This window comes from Acomys minous (assembly GCF_964271855.1).
Source record: "Acomys minous genome assembly, chromosome: 20".
In the NCBI taxonomy this organism is placed as follows: domain Eukaryota; kingdom Metazoa; phylum Chordata; class Mammalia; order Rodentia; family Muridae; genus Acomys; species Acomys minous.
The window spans coordinates 18,843,031-18,862,928 of NC_140502.1; the positions used below are offsets into that span (position 1 = coordinate 18,843,031).

Here is a 19,898-nt window from a genome sequence, read left to right on the forward strand (position 1 = left end):
TGCTATGATGGGAGGTCTCCATTTTTAGAAGGAAACTGGAGGAGGAGAGGCTGCTGTGCGGTTGAGGAAATGCCAGGGAAAGGACTGGGAAGAGAGGAGGAAGTGAAACTGGACAGGATTCAAAGTAAATAAAGAAATGAATAAATAATCAACTAAAACCCTCTCATCTTCAAGCTAACGGCTGAGTTTTTCTGACTGATGGAGCACTCTATCCCCTGGGTGGATGATTATGTTATCAGCTCTTTATGTCTTAAGATAAAGACCAGTAACCTCTGCTAGAAAAACTTTACACCGAAACTGTTAACAATGGGATTTAGATTCTTTTTAAAATGGAGACTGTAAATGATGACTTTTCCTGTATGACCAGTGATTATGCAAGGACCTTGGTGGTGTAGGATGAACAAAGACTCCGTGTTGAGTCTAATAATGACATGCTGGGAATAAAGCACCTGAGAATTATCTAGTTTATATATGCAGAGCTCAGGATGAGATTGGGAGATTCTGCTTGGCAGCATGGAGGGAGAGTTGGGGGTCTGCTGTTGGCTTACCTGATTTTCTGGCAGGAGTGGACTCTGGGTTTCGTGGGAGTGCCTGGTGGAGCAGGAGTATGGAACAAAACATCAGTAATAGTGTGCTTAGGAAGGGAAGATCTGTGTGGTCCACTGAAGATGGGTGCAGTTGGGGGAAGGAAGATTGCTGCCGGCGTTGTGCTAAGAATCTTCAATTGAGATTTCAAGGATTGATTTGGAGAAGGAGAAGTAAAGATGAAGACCTGGAATTAGCCTACTTTCTTCTCTGGCCAGCATCTGCAATACTATTGTTTTAAAGGTCATATAGAATATGAAAGACCAACAATATGGTGAATTAACAATTAAAGTACTCCAAATTGTATTGTGTGCCAAAATAAGACAGTAAAATAATACCATCCGGAGGAAGGCAAAATAAGCAGGGAAAGACTCAGAGTCTAGGAGAAAATTGAGAGCTTAGATTTGATTTTAAATGGTGAAAAGTAAAAACTCACCTGATAAGGCCAAGAGACGAAGCTTCTTATGCCTTCACCGATATTCCAACCTGAAGCAAGACTTTCTGATTTCAACTGAAATCTATGTCATACAATTGACAGTTAAACACAGGTTGTTAGCCTCATGGATTTGAGGTAAATATTCTGGACATCCTTTGAACAAGTAGAATGAATTCCTTTGGACAAACACACTAGTAAAAGCAAAAAATGATAACAGACTTTTGGAAATATTTGATCCTCTTACATATCAAAAAATATAGCAATTACTTCCTAAATAAGTCGAATATTTGTAGTGAATGGGTTTCTTTCCTTTCTCCTCTTTCGATTGTCATAGGCCAGGGAGCTGTGCTACAGGGTTTTTATGTTAAAAAAAAAAGTAACTGAATTTCCAGTTAGAGTATGAACTTCCATAGATTGCATAGCAATCTACCCACGTCAGTCTCCATAGTGCTGAGATTACAGTAGTGAGCCAGCATGCTTCGTTTATAAAGGAAGATGTTCAACATATTCTTAGAGAATAGGATATTGATGACTGTTTGCGAAGATACCATCTGTGTTTGTCACCTGGGGTGTGATTTCCAGCAGCTGAACAGCACAGAACAAGGATCCTTAGGATCCCTTAAGAGCAACAGTAAAGGAGAAGTGGTGGGGAAGTTTGAAGCTAAAACTTTAATAATATCTCTCAACCAGAAACGAGAGTCCACAAAAGAAGTGTGAAAGGAAGTACAAATACAGTCTAGAAGATAAAAGCTCACAAATGTGACCACCAGCATCACGATGGTGTGGGTTGCTCTGGCCTCAGGATAGTCTCTATGGTTGTGGTTGGCGGTGTAAAGGTATTTCAGTCTCTGATGATGTCTGTTCAAGAGAATCACCATGGAGACACTTGTCCAGACCATGATGCTAATGAACAAAGCGTCGTGGGCAAACCGCAAGAAGCCCATGCCCACATGGAAACCAGATGTGGAACAGACCCTCTTGCTTTTAGAATCAGTTTCATTGTGTGTGTTCTGGGGACCGGTGACTTTCATTGGAATGTAAGCATTATATAAAACACTGAAGAGCCAGCAACTGTAACAGGAATGACTCAAGACCTTGGAAGTCCTTCCTCTGACCATTGCTTTACCTGAATTGCTGGATACCAGGGTGACAAACTGGTAGGTGCTCAGAGCACAGGTGGAGCACATGTTTGTGCTTCGAGCTATTAGGTGAAGGAAGTATCTAAATTTACATGAGCAGTCAGTTAGGGGCTTCCTTGGAACAAAAACCGGAAAATGATTTGGATCTGCATAGAGGAAGAGATGGAAGGCATTAGCCACAGCTAAGTTCATAAGAAGGACCTGTACAGGCCTCAGTTGTGAGCCCATCAAGACTGAAGAGAAATTATGGACAAAAAGAAGAATGTTGGCTACAGTCCCAAGCCCAACTTGGAAAGCCAAAAGGATCTGAAGAGCCACTTGCTCCATTGTTTGCAGGGTTTTATTCTGAGGCAGAATGGATATGGCTTTCATAAAAGAGTGGAATTATGATCAGTTTGGACAATGCTGTCTTCCAGGGTGTCCTCAACCATCTAAGATTTTCAATTCATTTGCAGTCCTTTCTTTTCCCACAAAAGCAAGTACAAATTTATCACACTAAAGTAGATATGTCTGAAAAACACGGCATGGACAATAATCCAAAATATCAATTGCATTCTTTCTATACTTTCTCTTGCTTCATGATGGAATTATGTGTGTAATGCAATTCTGTTTCTGTTGGTAAACAATATGGCACACATTTTAATACCATATAGGATCCGCATAATTATACATGAACATTCATAGATAGGAGTGCATTTTTTTTTTGCTTTATTAGAATTCAAAGTCTTTCCTCATTACATAACAATATGTTAAGAAATGCAAACATTTTGTTGGAGAGCTGACTCTGAGTTTAATTCTATCCTCTCACCTTTATTCATGCATTCATATATGTCCAGTCATACATGTGAGAAAAAGGAATCTGCATAAAATAAAACAAGAACATCTTTTAAAAATGTAACACAGATTTGGAAATACGGCTCACTGGATAAGATCACAAGCTGCTCTTCCAGGTGGCCCGGGTTCAATTACCAGCAACTACATGGCCGCTCACCATTGTCTGTAACTCCAGTTCCGTGCGTCCTGGCATCTTCACTGTCATGCATGCAGGCAAAACACCAATGCATGTAAAATATAAATAAATAGCTTTTAAAAATATAACTAAGTTAAGATTTATATTTCATTATAGATTATGACTAAAGTTTATTTTCCCAAAATAATCCATGAAGTTTTGATACATTTTTACATTACTCACCGTAATGATAGAACACAAAATATTTCTGAAAAAAAATCACTAGTGTTCTGTTCACATAGAAGAACCTCATTTAACACAAAAATACTCTGTGTAGGAAAAAATCTGAGAGACCCAAGAGTATCATTTAAATTTCTTAATTTTATTTGTTTTTCTAAGGAATCAGCTGGACACATACTTGATACATCTCCAGCTTTCATAATTCACCATCCAAAAATATTAACTGCATCACCATTAAAGTCTTTGCCCAGCCAGATTATTTGAAACCCAGTTTTTGAAAACTCATGTTCAGTCTACTGCTTTCTTGGTTTATTTTTGTTTTACACAGGAATAAGTAGTTCCATACATCAGCTAAAAATCTGTCATCTCACATAGAGATAGCATCTTAAAGAACATTTCCAAGAGTGCTGAGCCTTGAGATAGACATTTCTTCAGACTAATGAAATCATGAACATAATTATGTAAACCACTGAGACAAAAAGAAACCATTATAATGATTACAGTTGGCTTCAGAAGATACTGTGAATTGTAGAGGTTAGAGAAGAACTTCAAGGAGAAACCTACGTTGCATGCATCCCACCTGCCCAGTCACAGCAAGAAAGGAGTTGCTCATAAGGATGGAGGCCAGCTCCTGAAGAGTTGCTGAAGAAACACAGCCCTGACTTCCTCTTCATTTCAAAATTTTCTCTGGGCATCTGTTCCCCAACACAGATAGAAAGAAACACCTACCTCTCCCATGTTTTCCATGACGTTCTGGGGAGATCACAGAACATGGCCAGATATGAGAGCTCAGAAAGGGGCAGTGCCTAGATCTGACATCCCTCAGAGAGTTCATTTCTGTATCATTTGTGTTGTTATTGACCATGTTTAGTTGATGGTGTAGGGATACCAGTAATGAAAGAAAAACTTTTTCCCCAGAGCAAATCACCATTTTACCTTTCTGGGCATTGGTGACGATGCCCAAGAGTTGGTGAGATTTTAATGAGTAGCTGAGCAGGAATTAGAAAAAGCTTTTCATGTTTCCTGTGGGAGACTATAAGTTCTGAACTGGTGTTGTCATCAAGTGTGAACAGCTGCACTTCAGAATAGATCAAGGGAGTTGTTAGATGTATTTCCTAAGCTTTTACTCTTGAGCTGCCGTCAAGCCCTTTCAGAGAGACTTGTGATCTGTTCACTTTTATTTTCCCTGTGTGGCAAAGACATTTTAGTCTGACAAATCAAACTATGGAAGGCAGAGTTTAGCCCATGAGTCCATGGCTTATTTCAATCTCATTTGTTTTGAGGAAAATCATTACTCATTTCAAATTTACCCATGTAGCCTTATTTTAAGTATAATAGGCTGTGCAGTTTTCTATAGAATTTTATATGTCAAGAGTCAATTCTGTACATACAGACAAGGATATAAATTGAGAAATCATTAACAGGTATAAAGAACCACCCATTTACATTGTCAGTCTATTCATAATAGCCATGAAATAGAAAGAGCTTAAATGTCCATCAGGTGATAAATGGACAATAATAATGTGATACATTTATACCCTGTAGTTTTATTCATCTGGTAAGCAACAATAAATGATGAAGTTTGTAGGTAAATGGATGGTTGAGAAGCAATCATTCTGCATATGTTACCCACAACTTAATGCTAACATTGCTTACTTTCCTAGTGTGTAGACATTAGCTTTGAATCTTGAATTATGTGTGTTTCATTTTGAATAACCTCATAAAACCAGGAGTTAGGTAAAAGAAAATATGATTAAGGGACTTTTACAAGAACACAGTTGTTTAAGGAATTACAGGGGGTAATGGAACACATAGAGTTACATTAGGGTGGAGTGTTGGAAAGCCAGTGTAGAGGAGAGAGTATTGGGAGAGCTAATAATACTAAAATCCTATTAAGAAGCTTCATGGAAACCTACTACTTTAGACTTTTAAAGACTACATTTTCTTCTATAGCTATCTGTGTCTATATCAGTGTCTTTTTCACTTGTTTGTTTGTGTGTGTGTGTGTGTGTGTGTGTGTGTGTGAGAGAGAGAGAGAGAGAGAGAGAGAGAGAGAGAGAGAGAGAGAGATCAGAGATTCAATAAACAAAGTGGCAGGATTTGAAAACCATGTGGTGGACAGAGTCTAAACAAAAGTTTTTAGGTGAAGAGAGTGTTTGAAGCTAATGGTAGTACAATTAGACCATAGGACAAAATCACCGGAGAATGATTTCAGGGTCTCAATTTTGCAATGAGTGCTGTGTGTTGTTGTTGTTAGTGGTGGTGGTGGTGAGATAAGATTCTCCAATTCAGCTCTTTCAGTGATACAGCCCTTTCGTTGACAGCCTTTACTTGGATACAGCTCTGTTTACTGGGTTGGGGATAAGTGGTTAGGATTTTCTTGTGAGTGTACATCATTGGCTGGAGTTAAGCTGCTGGGAATGCTTTGTTTGCATTGAGAGGAATTCCAGATGACAGCTGGACATGTCCTGGTCTCCAGCCTTCATGAGTTCCTCAAGGTTGGCAGAGGTCGGGGTTGCAAGATAATATGAAGCAGGGAATGTGGGCACAGAACAGATAGGAAGCAGTCCTTATTCCTGTCAGTCTTAAGATTGATACTTTTGACATTTGGGCACCTGTCAGTATCACTCCTGCTACAGGTCAGTTTCCACAGTTACACGTGATCTGTGCACCACATCATTTAATCTTTTTACATTCTTTTATAATCTACTAAGTCTTTTACAACGTGGTGAGCCTTGCCAGGTTTCTTTACCACTCTAAAAAAAACATCCAGGTATTTAAACAATATAGTACTAGTGTAGATATTGTATAAGTGTAAGGCTTTGTATATTCCCCAGAGGATCCCATAGAAATCTGAAGTCAGTCAACAATCTTTTCTGTCTGGTACATTCCAGAGAATGGTCGATAATAGACATGCCTGTGGCATTAAGTGGGTGTAAATAGCAAAACCACAATCAAATCGATTATTATGTCATGCAACAGAAATATCAAAGAAAAGCCCCCCCTTAGAACCCTCATCTTAGACCTATAATATGAGAGGGAGCCCACCCATGACACTGTTAATGATATTGTGCTATAGTTGTAGACAGGAGCATAGCATAACCAACATCACCCACCCAGCAAGTGATGGAAACAGATGAAGAGACCTACAGACAAACAATAAGAAAAGTTTGGGAAGCCTGAGGGAGAGGGAAACGAAGGAATGTAGGAAGCAGAGGGGTAACCACAAGGAAACCTACACTATCAATTAATCTGGGGTCTTGGGGGCTCACAGACACTGAGTTGCCAACCAGGGGAGTATGAATAGGACTGACTTACACCCCTCTGCACATATGTAATAGCTGTATAACTTGGTTTTGATGTGGGGACTCCTAACAGCAGGAACAGGGGCTGCCTCTGACTCTGTTGCCTGCCTTTGGGACCCTTTCAACCTACTGGGTTAGCCTTGTTTTTTCCTGCTTTGGGGAAACTTGCTTGCCATAGAATCTGAGGCCTGGGTACACTGGGAAGTAATGTGCTCTGTGAAAAGCTCTGAGGCAACAGAAGTCCTAGAGAACCAGGCTAACTAGGGTGGGTGTCACTGCATCCTAGGCCATGGGACTAGATGTAGCATTGCAGCGACTGTCCTGGAAGGAGTACAGGGTTTTACAGGATTCATGATTCCGAGCAGAGAGAATCCTGGTTCTGACACCTCTCTGTGCAATTAGGGCCCCTAATGCTTCTCACAAGCAGAGAAGGAAGCTGGGGCTTGGAAAGCACCAAGAGCAGCCACTGGAACCCCAACCAAAGAGAGATAGCCAGAAAGGCAGGGGCTAAGCCTTATTGTGCATTCTAAACCTTGTGAATTTCGTGTAGAAGGGGGAGTCTAAGCTGAACCAAAAGCCAAAACACCAAAAGGATGGACAGGAAGGACTAAAAGAACCACAAAGGGTCTGACCAGAAAAGGCTGCAAGGGAACCCCAGTGCAAGAATCTGGCATTTTTTAAGCCTTGGGAGTTGTAAGGAGTAGAACTGAGGGTTGTAATAAGGGGACGCCCTAGAATATTGCATGTGTTTATAGTAAATATCTTAACAGCTCTTGGTAATCTGGAGGTGGCCTTGAAGTTTTTAATCAAAACAGGATGATATCTGTGGTACCTATTATCAGATGGGACTTAGGAGCCCTGCTGGGATCAAATGGGAGTTATGTATTAGAAAGGTTAACAGGAGGAGGTAGGACTTCGACCCTGCCAAGCAATGCCCCCACACCACTGGGCTTTCTCATCTAGTTCAAAAGGAGATGATGCCCCTTGTTGTACGGCAAGATGATATGATAGCAGATTTCCCCTCTTTTCTGAAGAAAACCAAAGGAAGAATAGATGGGGGTGGTAAAGGAAAGATCTCAGAAAGGACTGGGAAAAGAGGAGGAAGGAAAACTGTGGACAGGATATAAAGAAAATAAATTATTTCATCAACAAATTAATTAAAACGTCTTTCTTCTTCTTCAAGTTAATGGCCGAGGGATTTAGATGGATGGATCACACTCTCATCTGGATGGATGATCATGTTATCAACTGTTTTTATTTGGGAAATCTTTATGTCTTAAGATAAAGACAGTCACCTCTGCTGGAAACACTTAACCCCTAAATTGTTAACAAGAATAAGATTTAGATTCTCTGTAAAAATGGAGACTGTAAATGATGGCTTTTCTTACATGACCAGTGATTATGCAAGGATCTTGGTGGTGTAGGATGGGCAACAGACTTCATGTCGAGTCTAATAATGATAGGCTTGGACAACGCACCTGAAAATTACCTAGTTTATATGTGCAGAACTCAGGATGAGACTGGGCAATTCTGCTTGGAGGCATGGAGGGAGAGTTGGGGGTCTGCAGTTAGCTTACCTGCTTTTCTGACAGGAGTAGACTCTGGGTTCCCTGGGAGTGACTGGTGGAGCAGGAGTATGGAACAGAGCAACAGACATGGGGTGGTTAGGAATAGAAGATCTGTGGGATCTTCTGGATATAGGTGCAGTGGGGTGGAAGGAAGACTGCAGCTGGTGTGCTACAAATGTGCAGTTGAGACTGTGGAAACTATTTGGAGGAGAAGGAGAAGTAAAGGCTTGGATTTAGCCTACCAGCTTCTCTGGCTAGCATTTGGAACACTATTGTTTAATGGTCATTTTAATAATGAAAAACCACAAATATCAAAAAATATAATATTACAAAATCAATTGTGAGAAAAAAAAGACAATGAAATAATACCATGTGGAAAAAGACAGAATAAGCAGGGAAAGTCTCATAAGTCTTGGATCCAAGATGGCAGTGCTTAACACACACTTTGTTTGATCAGCAGGACAGCGGTGATTATTCAGCAACCTAAGGACTGATCTGAGAACTTTAAAACACCAGTACCCAGGGCCCTGGGGTCTTGCTCAAACTATGACACCATTCAAGGAAAATATAGGCAGTAAACTTTGAACCCCTACCCAGACCTAGCTGATGGACAGGACATTCTCCACCATTGAATGGAGAGTGAGGTCTGACTTTCATACAAACTCTGGTGCCCCATTTCTGACAATGTCCCTTTGATAGGGAGGCCTGGTGGCACTCAGAGGAAGGATAACAGGTTACCAAGAAGAGACTTGATACCCTATGAGCATATACAGGGGAGGAGGTCCCCCTCAGTCACAGACATAGAGGAGGGGAGTAGGGGGAAAGTGAGAGGGAGGGAGGAATGGGAAGACACAAGGGATGGGCCAACAATTGAGATGTAATATGAATAAATTAATAAAATAAAATATAAAAAATAAAATAAAATAAAATTTAAAAGTAAAAAACAAAAAACACCAGTACCAGTAATCCAGACATGAGAGAGGTCTAAATTGTGTGGAATATGGTTGGGTCCAGGCTCCATCCACCCAGAAAAAAATAAAGAAAAGTCTCCAGTCCCCACTAATACAGGCAGGCAGCCTCAGAAGGCTAGCACCACATACCTGTCTAATCCTGGAGCACAGATACAGCTGTGGCTCTAGAAAACGCTAGCACCTGTGGGTTCTAGCACTAAGCAGACACCACAGTGTGAAAAACAAGTGGATCTGACCCAGAAAGCTCTGGGTTTCCAAACAGCCATCATGAGACTAGGCACACACCACAGGACTGGTTGGTGGGCAGCATCTGAAATTCTGGGGTGCAGAGCAAGCCTTGGCTCACAAAAATATCAGCATCTGTGGGTTTCTAGCATCCATATTTATCACCATGCACACAACTAAAGTCCAAGTGGCTTAAAGAACTCAACTTGAAACTGGGCACTCTAAATCTGTTAGAAGAAAAAGTGAGAAAGAGCCTTGAACTCGTTGGCACAGGAGAAAACTTCCTGAAGATAACACTAATGACTCCAGCTCTAAGATCAACAGCTAACAAAATGGACCTCATGAAACTGAGAGTCTCCTATAAGGCAAAGCAAACAGTCAACAGAACAAAACAATAGCTTACAGACTGGGAAAATATCCAAAATATATAAAGAACTTAAAAATGTAAACACCACCAAACCATGTATCCCAATTAATTAAAAAATGAGGTACAGATCTAAACAGAATTCTCATCAGAGGAATATCGAATGAGTGAGAAACACTTAAAGAAATGTTCATGATCCCTAGTCATCAGGGAAATGCAAATCAAAATGACTCTGAGATTCCATCTTATACTTATCTGAATGGTTAAGATCAAAAATTCAAATGACAGGACATGCTAGTGAGGGTGTGGAGAAAGCGGAATCCTCTTTTGCTTGGGGGATTGCAGCTTGTACAACTATTTTGTAGATAAATCTGGCAATATCTCAGGAAACTGGAAATAATCCTACCCAAAGACCAAACCATACCACTCCTGAGCATATACCTGAAAGGTGTTCCACAATACAACAAGGACATTTGTTCAACTATGTTCATAGCAGCCTTACTTGTGATTGCCAGAATCTGGAATCAACCTAGATGTTCCTCAACCAAAGAATGCATAAAGAAACTGTGGTACATTTACACAATGGGATGCTATTCAGCTATCAAAAAGAAGAAATCCTTGAGATTTGCAGGCAAATGAATCGAACTAGAGACAATCACCCTGAGTGAAGTAACCCAGACCTAGAAATGCATGCATGGTATATACCCACTCATAAGCAGATATTAGCCACTTCAGTACAGGATAACCACACTACAATACAGAGACCAGCCAAGGACGGTGTATGATGTGGACTTAGACCCTCTGCTCAGATGTAGTAGATAGACAGCACAATTTCCTTATGGGTCCCACAATATGGGGAGTAGGGACTACTTCTGACATAGACTCTGGCCTCCTAAGGTTGATCACTTCTCCCTGGCAGGGTGGTTCTGTCAGGCCACAGAGGAAGAGGACACAGATAGTACAGATGAGACTGGATAGAGTGAATTCAGTTGTTAGGAGAGGAGGGCTCCCATTTCTGAGGACTAGGTGAGAGAGAGGGAGAGGGGATGATGGAGAGAGGGACGGTGGGCATGATGGAGAGAGGGAGGGTGGGATTGGGAGGTGATGAGGGAGAGTTCTATAATCAGGATGTAAAGAATTCAAACTGCAGAACAAGCAAGTGTCTTATATTGTGAATCCCAATACACGGGAATAGCTTTTGGACTGGCTGAGATATGAATGTCCACGAATAGACAATGCCTCTAGTTGGTCACAGAATCTCTGTGACTTCTTATTAGATGTCATTTTTCATATGGCACGAATAACGATTTGTATATGTCTTTCCTCTGCTCATACAAAGTACAGAGAACCAGCTTTAATTGCTCTGTGAATCCCACACACCCTCATACACTTATCATTTTAGGACCGTATAGGGCTTGTGAGAATTTATGTTTTCAGAAGAAAGGAACCAGACACAGTCGCCAGATCAAACCCAACAGGATTCATTCCTCCCAGCGTGCTGGACGCTGACATCCTGCATCCTTCACGTGTCAGCACCTAACACTTCAGTTGCTGTTCCTCATCAGAACAGGACAGCTACGAGGACAGCTTCAAAGAAATTTTGAGGTCCCAATTGGCCCAGCACTTCAGACTGTCACACATGGGACTTCTATTAAGCCTGCAATTTCTCAACATTTAGAAACTGGACCACAAATACTATTCCTGGCTTGTTTAACCATTTTCCCCAATTTTATTTGGGCTCCTATAAAAAGTATTATTTGCCCCAAATCAGCTGGAAGAAACCTTAACAGGATGATGCCTCGTTACCCCTAAAGGGGTTGGGAAGGTTTTTGCTTGATCTTTTAGGCTACAGATAATTGTTTTCCGTGGGAGTTCATCCTAAGTTAGTATTGGTCTTATTCAGAGAGAAAATGAGGTTGGACTTAGGGTTGTCTCTCTTTTCCTTTGTCTTTCTTTCATAGGTATGGAATAGGCATTGAGAAGAAAGAAGTGGGGAATATAAAAATATTTAGGGATGAAAGGACAAAAAGTAGATTATCGAATCTACTCCTCAACTGAAGGCCTTAACTTTTACTCGCAAATATGGTCATTTTTAATTCACTGGTATATATTTTTGAATACTTATGCAAAATAAGTTTAATTTCAATACATTGGCTTAGAATTAAAATGTAAGATTATGCTCTAATATTAGTTATTGTACCCATACAACTCAATTATAATACAAGGCTTACTTCCAATACTTTGTAAGTGGTATTGCAGGCTGTTTAGGATTAGTTAAGTAATACAAGTTCATTGTTAGTTGATCAAATCATGGTCATGGCAATTACTAGTCTATCTTTATCGCAATATTCTACATCCTAGGTTTAACATATAGATATAATTCTATAGATATATAAAATAAAATAGTTAGATAAGTTCTTCAAAAACCTGCAGGAGACCTACAGTATATGGTGTTTAAAGATTTTTTTATTATCTTAAAGATTCTTTGACAAGACAGGTCAACTCCTGGCAACATTGAGACATCCTCAAAGAAGATGATGAGCATCAAAGAACCTTCTTATGAAGATGCCTTCAAATGTGGCAAACCAGTCACTGGCCAAAATGTCCTCATTTCTAACACAGACAGAATTCTGTCTTGAAGTGAGCAAGCTTGGATGCAGACAGAGTCAAAGGACAAACTCAACACTGGGTAAGCAACTTCTCAATATTCCCCGCCCCACAAATATGTCTGTCAGATATATTGGGCCAGAAGGCTGAAGATGATGCTCCAACATTGTAGAGAGTTTTGGGTGACTGTTCAGACAATAAACTGTTTCTGTCATTTTTTTTTTAATTTTAGAAGCTGCTAACCTGCACTTCCTGTTTACTCAGGTAATGTTTATTCCCTTTCAAGTCTCTGATGGGGTTGAAGATCAGAGAGTTTGTTTTACAATTAAGCTTAGTTGTTTAGGGGGTAAGATGTTTTTAGGTCTAGATAGATATTTTAAGCAGACAGAGATGAAATATGATAGGTATTGATTTATATTCAGAATTTTATTATTTTTTTCTTTCGAGACAAGGTTTCTCTTGTAGTCCTTGGCTGTCCTGGACTCACTTGTAGGCCTGGCTGGCCTCAAACTCACAGAGATCTGACTGCCCCTTCCTCCAAAGTGCTGGGATTAAAGATGTCCACTACCATGCCCAGCTCAGAATTGTACATTCACCAAGATAGGAAAGATATTTTCTGCAAGGTTGCCAAATACAAATAACCAAAACACTATGAGTGTAACATTTCCGAAATTCCTGATTGTTTCATGGTTCTTCTTGCTGTGTGTAGTGTATTTTATCTATGTGTTAAAAAAAATAAAAATCTAAAAAAATTCCCCTATGCAAATGAGTGAAGGAAAGGGAGCCAGAAAATAGTTTAAAAAGCACATTATCAGGAAATTGTTTCTACCATTTTATGACTGATTTTAATGTTTTATGAATATGGTAAAAAATACCAGGGCATATTTCCCTGGGCACTATAGTTAATTACTTATTCTTAGTACTTCTACTCCATTTATTTCTAAATGTTTTCTACGTTAATTCTAATTATGAACAAAAACCCACCTGCAAAGAAAAACTTTGAATCAGCAATGCTGGTAAAATGAACAGCCTCCTGGAACTCCACTGAGAGAGGGTACTGGACAGAATTAGAATCTCGTAGCTAAGACTAGAATATAGAGGCCATTAAATGAGTTTTAACCTCAAAAAAGACTCATAGGTCTAATAAAAAAACAGAAGCTTAATTTTATTTTCAATGGTGAAATGTAAAAACTCAGTGATAAGGCCAAAAACTGACGCTTCTATGCTTTCCCTGATATTCTAACCTGAAACAAGTCTTTTTTTTTTTTTTTTTTTTTTTTTTTTTTTTTTTTTTGCAAAATCAAATATCCTGGATGTGTGAGAAGCAAGCTATCATGCACATTAGTTTTCCTAGTAAACATGCTGGCACTTGGGAGGAGTATTTGTGAAAATGACCCAGAAAAAAGGATAAGATATCATTTATTGTTTGTGTATCTTATGCTGCTCTAGGAAAAGCATACACCTGTGCTTTCAACTGACATTTATGTCAGGAAACATACAGTTAAACATGGGTTATTGGTCCCATGAATTTGAGGTAAATGTTCTGGAAACCCTTCAAATAAGTATAATGATTTTATTTGGACAACCATATCATTAGAAGCAAAATATTATCAAGAATATAGACTTTGGAGTATATTTGATCTTCTCACATATCAAGAACAAAGCAATTATTTCCTAAAATAATTTGAGTGTTTGTAGTGACTGGCTTTTTTCTCTTGCCTTGTTTCTATCCTCAGAGGTCATGGAGCTGTGCAACAGTTTCTTTACATCAGAAATGCAGCTGGATATCCAGCGAGAGTAGGAACTACCGTAGACTGCAATCTACCCACATCATGCACCATAGTGCTGAGATTACAGTAGTGAGACACCACGTTTGGTTCATAAAGGAAGATGTTCAACATATTCTTATAGCATAGGATATCGATGGCTGTTAGCAAAGCTATCATCTGTGTTTGTCACCTGGGGTGTGGTTTCCAGCAACTGAATAGCACAGAACAAGGATCCTTAGGATCCCTTAAGATCAACAGTAAGGGAGAAATGGTGGGGAAGTTTGAAGATAAAACTTTAGCTATATGTCTCAGCAAGAAACGGGAGTCCACAAAAGAAATGTGAAAAGAAGTGCATACACAGTCTAGAATATAAAAGCTCACAAACGTGACCACCAGCATCAGGATAGTACGGGTTGCTCTTGTCTCACCATAGCCTCTGTGGTCCTGGTTGGCAGTGTGAATGTACTGTAGTCTATCATGATGTCTTTTCAGGAGAGTCACCATGGAGACACTTGTCCACACCATGATGCTGATGAACACAGCATCATGAGCAAAATGCAAGAAGCTCATGGCAACACTGAAACCAGAGGTTGAACAGACCCACTTTCTTTTAGAATTAATGTCATTGTGTGTGCTTTGTGGACGATTGACTTTCATTGGGATGTAAGCATTATATAAAACACTGAACAGCCAACAACTGTAACAAGAATAACCCAGGACTCTGGAGGTTCTTAGTTTCAGCATTGCCCTACCCCTACTAGGAACCAGGGTGACAAACTGGTAGGTGCTCAGAGCACAGGTGGAGCACATGTTTGTACTTCGAGCCAACAGGTGGAAGAAGTATCCAACTTTACACACTCTCTCACTTGGGAGCTTCCTTGGACCAAAATCAAGCAAATCATCTGGATCCACAAAAAGGAGGAGTTGGAAGGCATTAGCCACAGCGAGGTTCATAAGAAGGATCTGTATGGGCCTCAGTTGAGAGTCAGTCAAGATTGGAGAGAAATTATGGATAAAAAGAAGGATGTTGGACACAGTCCCAATCCCAACCTGGGAAGCCAAAATTATCTGAAAAGCCACTTCCTCTGTGGTTTGCAGGGTTTCATTCTGAGACAACATGGAGATGGCTTCACTGGACAATGGAGTAATGGTAAGTTTGGACAGTGCTGTTTTCCAGAGTGTTCTCAACTGTCTGAAATTTTGAGTTGACCTGGAGCCTTTTCCAGAGAATGAGAACACTAATTTATAAGAGCCACATCTTGAAAACAATGCATGGACAGTAATTCGTTGTATACTTACTTTATTATATACTTACTTTACTTTCTTCTGCTTTGTGATGGAAGTATGTATGCAATGCATCTCATTCTCTGTTGGAGAACAGCATGACACACATTTTAACACAGTGTGGGCTCTTCACATTTATTTGTGAACATTCATAGACAGCAGAGCATGTTAGCTTCATTAGAACTCAATGTCTTCCCACAATGTTATAACGTTATAGCAATATGTTAAGAAATACAAATTGTCATTAGAGCAATGTTTCTGAATTTAATGCCCTCCACTCACATTTATGACACTGCATTCATGTATTTCCTATCCTACGTGTGAGCAAAACAGAGTTGATGAAATGGCTCAGTGGGTAAGAACACTAACTGCTTTTCCAAAGGACCTAGATTCAATTCCCAGGAACAACATGGCAGCTCACCATTATAACTCCAGTTTCATGGGTTCTGGCACCTTCACTGTCAGTCATGCAGGCAAAACACCAGTGCACATAAAATATAAATGCATATATCTTTAAAAATATGACTAGTTTAAAATTTATACTTCATAAAAGAATGTTATTGATGTATATTTCCCCAAAACAATCCATGTAGTTTTGCTATATTTTATACTATTCACCATAATGATAACACACAAAATATTTCTGAGTCACTAGTGTTCTGTTAATGCAGAGTAACCTCATTTTTACACAAAAATCACATGTATGGAAAAAATCTGGAATACCCAAGTATATCTTTTATTTGCTTTTCTAAGGAATCAGCTGGACATGTACTTGACACATCTCCAAATTTCATTACTCACAATCAAAAACATTAATGCTATCACTATTAAAGTTTTTGCCCAGACAGGTTATTTGAAATTCAGCTTTTGAAAACTATCATTTAGCTTGCCACTTTCTTGTTTTATTTTGTTTTCCATAGGAAAAATCAGTTCCATACGACAGCTAAATGACTATAATCTTACATATAGATATCACATTAAAGAACATTTCTGAGAGTTCTGAGCCTTAAAATAGACATTTCTTCCGACTGAGGAAACCATGAAGATAATTAGGTAAACCACTGAGACAAAAAGAAACCATTCTAATGATTAATGTTGGCTTCAGAAGACACTGTGAAATGTAGAGGTTAGAGGAGAACTTCAGGGAGAAATATACAGGAGCAAGAATCCCACCTGCCCAGTCACAGCAAGGAAAGTGTTGTTCATGGGAATGAAGGCAAAATCATGAACAGTTACTGCAGAAACATAGGCCTGACTTCCGCTCCATTTGAAGAGCTTCCCTGGGCATCTATTTCCTATGACAGATAGAAGGAAATGCCTACCTGTCCCATATTTTCTACGAAGTGCTGTGCAAGTCACAGAATGAGGCCAGGTACAAGAGCTCATAAAGGGACAGGACCTGCACCAGACATCCCTCAGAGAGTCTATTGCTATGTAATATGTAGTGTTATTTATCATGTTTGTATGGGGATGTTAGAATACATCTAATGAAAGAAAAACATTTATCCCCAGAGCAAATCACTATTTTTACTTTCTGGTAGTTACTGAGGATGCACAATAGTTTGTTAGAGCTTAATCAGCATCTAAACAGAAGTTAGAAGTTTTCCATGTTTCCTTTGGGAAAGTCTAAGTTTTGAATTGGTGTTGTATTCGGGTGTGGAGACATGTCCTCCAGAATAGCTCAAGGGACTTGTTAGATGTATTTTAAAGGGGGCTCATTTACATTTTTACTCTTGCATAAAGACTTCTGATCTGGAATCTTTTATTTTCTCATGTGTGCAAAGACAGTTTAGTCTGACAAATCAAATTGAAGCCTAGGTTTCTTTGGGTTATTCCAATGTGATTTGTTTTGAGGAAGATCATGACTCATTTTCTGATACCCCTTGGAGCCTTATTAGAAGCATAGTAGACTGAGCTAATTCTTATATAATTACATAAGGAATTAATTATGTACATATAAGCAAGGACATGAATTGAAAAATCATTAACTAATATAGAGAACCATCCATGTACACTGCTGCTCTCACAAAAGTCATTAAATAGAAACAGTTTAAATGTCCATTAGTTGATGAATGAATAATGATAATGTGGCCCATTTATACAATATTATAAAGGAGTCATGGAAACCTACTGGTTTAGAATCTTAGAAACTATATTTTCTTCTCTCTTCTCCCCCCCCCCATCTCTGTGGGCATGTTCATATGCGTGTGCGTGTGCGTGTGCATGTGCGTGTGTGTGTGTGAAAAAGAGAGACAGACAGGCAGAAAGAGAGAAAGACAGGGAGATACAGAGAGGCAGAGACAGACAGAGACAGAGAGAGTGCAAGAGACCTTTTAGAACTTTGAATTTCTTCAGTCACCACCAAAGTCTTGCTAAGAGATGTAGCGTGTTTAACCAGGCCCTGTGACAGTGTTTTTTTCCACACCTGTCGAACATAGATCTCATCTTCCCAGAGTGCATTCAAAATCTTTGACTGCGACAATATCTCTGTGGACTAGATTAGTGAGGTCAAAGGCTGAGCTTTCCCTGAGACTAGAGACTACCTAAGGTAACCACACGTGGGAATCAGTGGAACAACCTAAGATTCTTTTTAAATAGCTAAAAATAAAACTACCATATTATCTGAGTCCTGTGAACTTCAGTGTTTTCTTTGATTCACATAGTATAATTGGGGAACAGAGTCCACAAGTTGTCCTCTGCTCTCCACATGTATGCCATGGTACATGCATCTATGGAGAGAGAGAGAGAGAGAGAGAGAGAGAGAGAGAGAGAGAGAGAGAGAGAGAGAAGGAGGGAGAGAGAGAGAGATACAGATACAGATAGATTTATAGATAGATGGAAAGAGAGACAAAAACAGAGACAGAGACAAAGACAGATAGGAAAGGTTTGAAAAGTGAGTGATGTAAAGAATCTAAAGAACATCTACTTAGGTAAAGGAAGTGGTTGAGGCTCATGGTAGTGAAATTTGACCATAGGACAAAATCACCAGAGAATCTAAGATGGTGGGTGTCAGGAGGTTTGTCTTGTAGTATCTCCAGGGACTATACTGAGGATCCTTGGCTATCCAGCACCCACAACGGGTGCATGAGACCTGAGTACCTATAATTTCAACAGCCGTTCCAAAGCAGGATATGATTTCCACAGTGTGTCCTGGAAGGAGTGGTTTGATTGGGTAAGTCCCGCCCCCTCCCCTCTGCAACATCATAAAAGGACAATGGAAAGGCAGACAATGGGAAACAAATGCTAAGATACAGAGGATTAGAATTCAGTAGTGTACTTCCAATAATATTTTATTCTTAAAATTACCTGTATTACCTTATGTGAGTAAATTCATGTGTGTATACGCCATTGGAACTACAATTTTGGGTGGTGTCTTTATGGTAACCAGATTCTAGAATGAAAATCGGGGGTTATTTCATGGAATTGATAATTTCACTAATAAAAGTATTAAGAATGTATCAAATAGAGGCCAATGAATTATTTTATTGGAATTTAGAGGAAAAACAATAAAATAAGACAAGCTGTAAATGCCAACAGCTTCTCAAAGAAGGGGAATGAACAATCACTTAAAAAGAGTAAGAACCGTAAGTTAAGCATGGAATTTAGCCACACAGGGGCAGAGAGCCAAATTGTGCTGAGCAGGACTTGGAGAAAGTCTAAACAACGCCACGTGTTAGCATAAGCAAGCTTAGAGCAGAGATAGAAAGAAGAGTGTTTCCAACGAGCACAGCTGTCCTAAGAGCCTGTGCTAGGGGTAGGAATGTGGGAAGAAAATTAGCATATTTGATGAAGCAAATCATTATTCTTCCCATCTTTTTAGCATGACTTATGGTGAGCCCACCTTCCAAGGATTTGCTCTTCCTTCTTGAGATATAATTCCTTGGCCAGGTGATTGTCTCCAACCAGATCAGACTGTGTACTCTCTTGGATAAAAGATGATTTCTTTTCTTAAACTTTACTACTACTTTTTCCCCCTCTAAAGTGGAAACCCAGAATCATTTAAGAACCACATCAGGGACTGAGGACACCAACCATTTTTGGCATCTTTGACATCTGAAGATGGGATGTTTCCCATAAGCCTACAAACATGCTTTATTTTGGCATAGAGAAAAACTGATTATTTTCCTTTAGTATCTCTTTATTCTAACCTGCATAGGTAATGTGTATTTCCTGTTCTTATCTGTCCAAATTGTGAATTGGTAACTCTAACTGCAATATGACAGGGAAGAAATGGCATGTCTGGCTTTCTAGAGCTTATATGGGACATTTGGTAGGAATATTGTTGAACCCCTCTAAAGGTTCTAATAAACCAAAGGAGGCTCATAATTCATACCATTTGCATAACAGTTTTAGGGAGGGGATGAAATTTCCTTGCCTATAGAGTAGAAATTGATGTGATGCTGCAGTAATTAGCACTACAAATTTTGGGTTGGCAACATGGAGAAGCTGAGGAGGA

General features: G+C 39.5%; 2 protein-coding genes across 2 annotated transcripts; both read right to left on the reverse strand.

Annotated features, from left to right (window-relative positions):
- Positions 1–1,581: 1,581 nt before the first annotated feature.
- LOC311590808 (vomeronasal type-1 receptor 4-like) lies at positions 1,582–2,502 on the reverse strand (the record flags this gene model as incomplete). The annotated part of the gene is made up of 1 exon (XM_084770066.1): positions 1,582–2,502. The coding sequence occupies exon 1, from the start codon at positions 2,485–2,487 to the stop codon at positions 1,582–1,584; it is 906 nt and encodes a 301-aa protein (XP_084626192.1). The 5' UTR covers positions 2,488–2,502.
- Positions 2,503–14,344: 11,842 nt separating this feature from the next.
- Positions 14,345–15,301, reverse strand: LOC311590809 (vomeronasal type-1 receptor 4-like; the record flags this gene model as incomplete). The annotated part of the gene is made up of 1 exon (XM_084770067.1): positions 14,345–15,301. The coding sequence occupies exon 1, from the start codon at positions 15,275–15,277 to the stop codon at positions 14,345–14,347; it is 933 nt and encodes a 310-aa protein (XP_084626193.1). The 5' UTR covers positions 15,278–15,301.
- Positions 15,302–19,898: the final 4,597 nt, after the last annotated feature.